This window comes from Paramormyrops kingsleyae, chromosome 8 (genome assembly GCF_048594095.1).
Source record: "Paramormyrops kingsleyae isolate MSU_618 chromosome 8, PKINGS_0.4, whole genome shotgun sequence".
Lineage (NCBI taxonomy): Eukaryota > Metazoa > Chordata > Actinopteri > Osteoglossiformes > Mormyridae > Paramormyrops > Paramormyrops kingsleyae.
This window is the reverse complement of record NC_132804.1, coordinates 28,114,769-28,121,915: the sequence shown is the minus strand read 5'-3', so window position 1 is coordinate 28,121,915 and position 7,147 is coordinate 28,114,769. Positions and strand designations below refer to the sequence as shown.

The 7,147-nt window shown below is 43.0% G+C and overlaps 1 protein-coding gene across 1 annotated transcript; it reads left to right on the top strand.

The window, feature by feature from the left end:
• Positions 1–1,658: 1,658 nt before the first annotated feature.
• Positions 1,659–6,092, top strand: rpusd4 (RNA pseudouridine synthase D4). Its single transcript, XM_023843236.2, has 7 exons — positions 1,659–2,000; positions 2,098–2,263; positions 2,903–3,107; positions 3,209–3,302; positions 3,538–3,688; positions 4,441–4,538; positions 5,115–6,092. The coding sequence occupies exons 1-7, from the start codon at positions 1,743–1,745 to the stop codon at positions 5,310–5,312; spliced, it is 1,170 nt and encodes a 389-aa protein (XP_023699004.1). The 5' UTR covers positions 1,659–1,742; the 3' UTR covers positions 5,313–6,092.
• Positions 6,093–7,147: the final 1,055 nt, after the last annotated feature.

Below are 7,147 nucleotides of genomic sequence, written 5' to 3'. Positions count from 1 at the left end.
CGAGTTCACAGCGGCAAAATCGTGCAAATAGGAAATATGTATAAAAAGTGCTAGATATGAATACACATACATTTCACGAAGTGCAAATCATGTGCACGTGTCAATTCAGTTTAATTTAAATATGTTTAATTCATTTGTTACATTCAAAAAGCAATCACATTAATAAGAAAGCATATCCAATATAAATAAATTAAACAGATCCATATATTACATTTAATTAAATGATCGATAAATGATATTTATTATTATCAGCTTACTTTTACAAGTGCTTACTTATTACACAGTGAAAGTAACTATGGAAATCCCGTTAGGTAGTTCATATGGGACGCATATACACTCACCTAAAGGATTATTAGGAACACCTGTTCAATTTCTCATTAATGCAATTATCTAATCAACCAATCACATGGCAGTTGCTTCAATGCATTTAGGGGTGTGGTCCTGGTCAAGACAATCTCCTGAACTCCAAACTGAATATCAGAATGGGAAAGAAAGGTGATTTAAGCAATTTTGAGCGTGGCATGGTTGTTGGTGCCAGACGGGCTGGTCTGAGTATTTCACAATCTGCTCAGTTACTGGGATTTTCACGCACAACCATTTCTAGGGTTTACAAAGAATGGTGTGCAAAGGGAAAAACATCCAGTATGCGGCAGTCCTGTGGGCGAAAATGCCTTGTTGATGCTAGAGGTCAGAAGAGAATGGGCCGACTGATTCAAGCTGATAGAGGAGCAACATTGACTGAAATAACCACTCGTTACAACCGAGGTATGCAGCAAAGCATTTGTGAAGCCACAACACGCGCAACCTTGAGGCAGATGGGCTACAACAGCAGAAGACCCCACCGGGTACCACTCATCTCCACTACAAATAGGAAAAAGAGGCTACAATTTGCACGAGCTCACCAAAATTGGACAGTTGAAGACTGGAAAAATGTTGCCTGGTCTGATGAGTCTCGATTTCTGTTGAGACATTCAAATGGTAGAGTCAGAATTTGGCGTAAACAGAATGAGAACATGGATCCATCATGCCTTGTTACCACTGTGCAGGCTGGTGGTGGTGGTGTAATGGTGTGGGGGATGTTTTCTTGGCACACTTTAGGCCCCTTAGTGCCAATTGGGCATCGTTTAAATGCCACGGCCTACCTGAGCATTGTTTCTGACCATGTCCATCCCTTTATGACCACCCATCCTCTGATGGCTACTTCCAGCAGGATAATGCACCATGTCACAAAGCTCGAATCATTTCAAATTGGTTTCTTGAACATGACAATGAGTTCACTGTACTAAAATGGCCCCCACAGTCACCAGATCTCAACCCAATAGAGCATCTTTGGGATGTGGTGGAACGGGAGCTTCGTGCCCTGGATGTGCATCCCACAAATCTCCATCAACTGCAAGATGCTATCCTATCAATATGGGCCAACATTTCTAAAGAATGCTTTCAGCACCTTGTTGAATCAATGCCACGTAGAATTAAGGCAGTTATGAAGGCGAAAGGGGGTCCAACACCGTATTAGTATGGTGTTCCTAATAATCCTTTAGGTGAGTGTATATTAAGTTAACCATACTTAACAAAAACTTGCAGAAATGCAGTTTTAAGGAGCGGAGTTGCCCACTGGTGCCCGTGGTATTTTCTCCAGAACACTAGATGGCGGTATAGGCATTTGTCAAATTTTTTTAACTGACCTTTAACTGAAGGATGAAATCTGCACCACGTTTCAAGTCGTTTTAGTGTCAGTAACTATGAAAAGCGTACGGACTTTTGCAACTCTCTGTCTCAATGACCTGTTTTGGATTAAAAGTCTTCACTGCCGATCGGAGAAGGTACGGCCGCTGTGCGCGGTAAAACAACTTGTTTATCCGGCCGTGCGATCACATGCTGCCGCTACCAAGAAGAAAGAGCAGCCGTCAGATACTGCAGCGGCCACCAAAACTTGTCTAAAGGCTATAGATTTAGCCCAGAGATATCGGCGCGATAAAAACAAAGCAGCGGAAAGCGAGGTATGTCTTTTCTGGGTATTAGGAGCGATGTTGGGAGACTCCGTTTTTCATGTAACTCCTTGGTTACTGTGCTGATGGGTGATGCGTCTCTGCGCAGATTACGGTGTCCCCAGCGCAAAAGCGTGTCGCTGAGCTCCGGCAGCTGTCCCAGCAGCTGCAGTCCGTCCATCCCAACGTCCTGGCCAAAGCATTGCACCGGGGCCTGCTTTTCCACAACCAGGACATCGTCGCCATCAACAAGCCCTACGGCGTGCCTGTGCATGGTACTTTATATATCATCCACTCTGGTGTCATCACATGGAATGACAATATTTACGGCTATTTACTCGGTATTTTGTAGTGTGTGTCAACATGTACAGACTGTTACAGCCTAAGTGAAGTTTGCATTTACTGTCAACGTGTATGTAATGTGTATAGTTTGTAATTTGTACTTGTTGATTTATGATACATACGGTATGTTAGCCAAAAGAAAATGTAGTTTACTTGTTTCGTGCTTCCCTGTTTGGAAAACAAGGTGGTCTGAATGTGTTCTCTGGCTTGCACAGGCATATTAAACTAGTTTGATTAATATTTGGTAAATGTATTTTCGTTAGTAATTATTTAGTTGAGTAGCACTTTAATTCTGACTGACAGTAGCAGTGTAACCACAGTGTCAGTGTAATGTCAGTCTAACAGCTGTATTGGATTGCCACTGCTGTGTATTATGTATAATATAACGGTTGTGACTTTAACTCCTAGTTTGGCATGGTCACTCCAATTCACACACGCTTTCACTTATTTGGGTCGAAACGGAACATGTACTGTTTATACTGTCCATTAATTTAGATTGTCTGCATGCACAGCAAGGGAATGCAGGTCAGTCCTGTTTTCCTCTTTGACCTCTGGGCTTTCCAATGTCTTAGGCGGCCCCGGTGTGGGAAATAACATCAGCGACGTCCTGCCGATCTTGGCCAAAATGATCGACGGGATTCGGGCGGAGTCTAACCTGTATCTCTGCCACCGACTGGACAAGGAAACTACTGGGGTGATGCTATTGGCCAGGAGCGAGGAGGCAGCCAATTACGTGCAAGAACTTTTCAGAGCTCATCAAGTGGAGAAGAAATATTTGTGAGGGCAAGAGAAACACCCAATCATCTAATAAGAGTTATGATCGCTATAGCTGTTCTGTTCTCACTTGACCTGTATGCTCTTGTTTTTTTTTTTTACAGGGTACTAAGTGTTGGGGTGCCTGTTCCCTCAGAGGGTGTGATTGATATCCCTATCATGGAGAAAGAGGTCCAGGGGTCACAGCCACATTACAAAGTGAGTTTGTCCTCTCCTGCTGGTCACACCCGGTATGACACTCTTTATCTGACTCAGTTGAAGATGAATTGCCCAAAACGTGAGTTCAAACACTATACACACAAGATTCTGTACTACACAACAAAGACATAATTATTAGCATGTGTGTACTGTATTAAACTGTCTGCCAGTCAGAATTGTTATGAATTCGTAACAGCACTGTTTTACTATCTCGCCCCCATCCCTCTTCCTCCAGATGACCGTGAGCCCCTTATACAAGGTGTCGGAGAGTGGTGATGAGGTTACGCGTGTCCGAGCCAGTCGACAAGCCCACAGCGCTGTCACCCAGTACCGCGTGCTGGACAGCTCTGGAGGTTGCGCCCTGGTGGAGCTTCAGCCCATTACAGGTATGAAGGAGATTCCTCTGTTTTATTTTGTTTAGATTTACGGTGCTGACGTTGTCTAACAGTCTAACGTTTTGAATTTTGGAACTAAATGCTAAAGTTGCTCTGAGTTTTACAGCCAAAGTAAGTGTACCTACGTAAACGTAAATGATGGCAGCATTCATGCAATTTGGATATTACTGAATCTTATACTGTGATAGAAGCTCACATAACAATAAACCGCATTTACCAGCCTAAACTGTTAGTTTTAATTTTGGGCTGTTTTTTTTTTTTTAAGCTGCGCTTTGTGACGATGTCAGTCAAGGGCGGTCACTGATGATGTCATTTGGTACCATTTTTTACTCAAGTGGGTAACAGACACTAAAGAAATACCATACTTTCGGCACTTTGTGGAAGTACCGAAAGTACGGTACCTGGTGCGGTGGAAAAACACCCTTAGTGTGGTGGAAAAGCGCCCATAGTGATGTACAGCTTCACAGATATGTCACTTTGTATAAGTACCTGCTAAATAAATAAATGTAAATACCCATTTTTCCCGAGTAAGTTGTACAATGTTCGTCTTTTGCATCTAGATTCATTACTTCATTATAAAATTTACATTAAATTCTTGACCATACCTTACGGCAAAAGGAGTTCCCAAAGAACACAAATATCCTGCAGCCTGGTTTACTAAAGCTTCATTACTTTGTACATTTATTTGTGAGTCTATTATGGATCCTACACACCATAAAATCACTGCTTTTCATGTCCCTTAGGAGTGAAGCACCAGATCCGTGTCCACATGGCATATGGGTTGGGTTGCCCAATCCTCGGGGACCATAAGTATGCCCACTGGGCCAGACTGGCACCACAGGTAAAGCTGTGGGTAATCATTCTACACGCACTACTGGTTTAGCGACCGAGTTCCAATCCAGCTACCAGGTCGCTAAGTGAAAATCATACTACTAGAGGTGCACCAAGACAATATTCAAATCGGTACAGGCACCGATCTAGACCTATTAGACGGATTGGGTATTGGCCATATGTGATCCAGCGTAAGAGCATCAGATAAGAGGGTGACAATTTAGAAACATTGTATATAGCAACTCGTAGCATAGCAATTTGCAGTCTTTGTAAACACAAAGTTTTGAGTGGTGGGAGTAGTGTTTAGTGGAAAATCCCACTAAACAAAGCACGACAATGCAATTAATATGAAAAAAGCAATGGATGATTTGAGAGCCGCTAGCTTGGGCTGTTTTGCGCACTAGCCAGAGCTTGTGATACACGAGAGGCTGCAATTTACTGTCGTATTTGCGAATGGTGGCTAATGGAGGGAGTTGTTACATGAGGAGTGTTATGCTGTGAAGTACCTGGATTGGCTTTTAAACAGTGTTGAATAGCTTCTTCCACTACTGAGCTGCTGTGTTGTGTTTTTCCTCCCCTTCCACAGAAGTTGCCGGAAGGTGTGCTACGCCGGCTGGGCCTGGAGCAGAGCAAAGCGCGGCACCTCCCCCTCCACCTGCATGCCCGGCAGCTGCTGCTTCCAGGCAGGAACGGTCATGGGGACATCAGCCTCTACTGCCCCCTGCCTAAATTTTTCATCAATACTTTGCACAAGATGAAGATTGCCCTCCCAGAGAAGCCGTGATGACCATAGCCAGGCTTCCTGGGCTGGGGGGGAGGCTTGGGGGGTGGGGCCGTGTGGACGTTTGTGTGCAATCCCAGCATCAGTCCAGTGGGGTTTGCTTGTGGCCCGTTTGGAAGCTGCTCGGGGTCCACCCCTCATATGCCTTCACAGTGAAAATTAAATGGCAGTGGAACTTTATTTTCCCTCCTTTTCAAGACATACAGACATTGGGAGAGCAAAACTTTGGGTCTGAATTAATTGTACTTTTTGATCCCACTAGATGGTGCTCTTGGTTTACTTTGAAACATGCTTTGACAAAATGCTCCCATTTATGAAAACATAGCACCATTTAGTGGGGTCAGAAAATACAGTAATTGATTCATGAAGCTTTATTTGCTAATCACTACTAGGAGCTACAGCTCTTGGATTTATGCGGCAAAATTGTTAGTAAATAAATACAGAAGTTATTACTGTGAGAACTGATCCTCTTTTATGGGTGGGTGACACTGACAGACAGATTCAGGTTCTGTTTATTCATCACTGGTAGAACAAGCTCTCCTTCCTGCTGGCGTGGCTCCTTGGATCTCTGCTCAGATCTCTGCTTCCCTGCTCTGAAGCCACACTCCGCTGAGATGATCTGTTACCTAAAACAGTTGTGGCGTGTGGTTTTTGTATTTTAGACCCCAGAAAAAATCCCAACAGTGTCTGTGTCACCTGAAGGCTGTCCCTGTCTTTGATAAACATGAGTGAACTTCATTTTTGAAGTACCAGTTGGAATAAACCATTCTTTTTATTCTCAGATTTCATTCTGGTGTGCGGCGTCTCTCTTCCACAGCAGACGGTGTGGGTGGGGTCAGGCATTAGTGCACTATATGCTACTGTTTCAGTGTGGGTTGCTTGATGGCTTATAGCTGTAATTTGGTCTAATATTGGGGGGGAAATAAAACTCCAGGAATCCTGTTCAGGGAGCCCTCCTGTTTAGTGGCCAGTGCTTCCTGGGAATAGCTCCAGGTTCACTGTAACTCTGTAAAACTGCTATACACTATATCATCAAGTCTTCTCCCAATTATTCATAGTATATTTAAATTCCAGAAATGGCACATGGACACAAACACCCTAAAGAGCACAAATGGTAAGATGGATAAGTGAAAATAACAGTAAATCTATACTTGTGTTTCTGTCCTCGTGTTGCCGTGGCTACAGTTGTCTTTCTGAATGGCTACCTAGAGAGTTAAAAATTGCTGTTTAACTTTGCTGCCCTCGTCTGTCCAGATCAGGCAAAAAAAAAAAACAAGATAACTGCAGAAAAGTGGGCCTAACCTCACGATAACAGGACATTACAGTAATTAAACCATGTGTGGTGAAAATGGAGCACTTCTCTCTGGTGGTTTTGGTTTGAAATCACCAAGAAACACTATGGTCAATGGTAGCCTGGAGCTAAATGTGGGTGTGGATGTCATGCATGGTGAGTTTTCTGTCTGTTGTCATCTTTTCTGCATGTTTGGAGAGACAGACCTACTGTTAACCACTGTAATATTAAATCTAGTGGTAAAAAATCTAAATTTCTAGCTTTCTTGTTACCTTGTCTGGGAATATAATGTTTAAACTAACTTCCTTTACAGTTTGGCCAAGGCTCTTATAGACCAATGCAGCCTACGAAGTTGCTGTGATATTTGATTTATTATTGGTATATGTGTCATATTGCTTAGTGTAATTACATTCATATTGTATCCTTTGAGAAAGTGGCTTGTATTCCTGTTAGTCAAGATCTATGTAAATTGTGCTTTGAATAACAAAGGACTGCGTTAACACCCAGTAAACCTGGTTTCCTGAATTCTGAAAATGGATAGTATTTA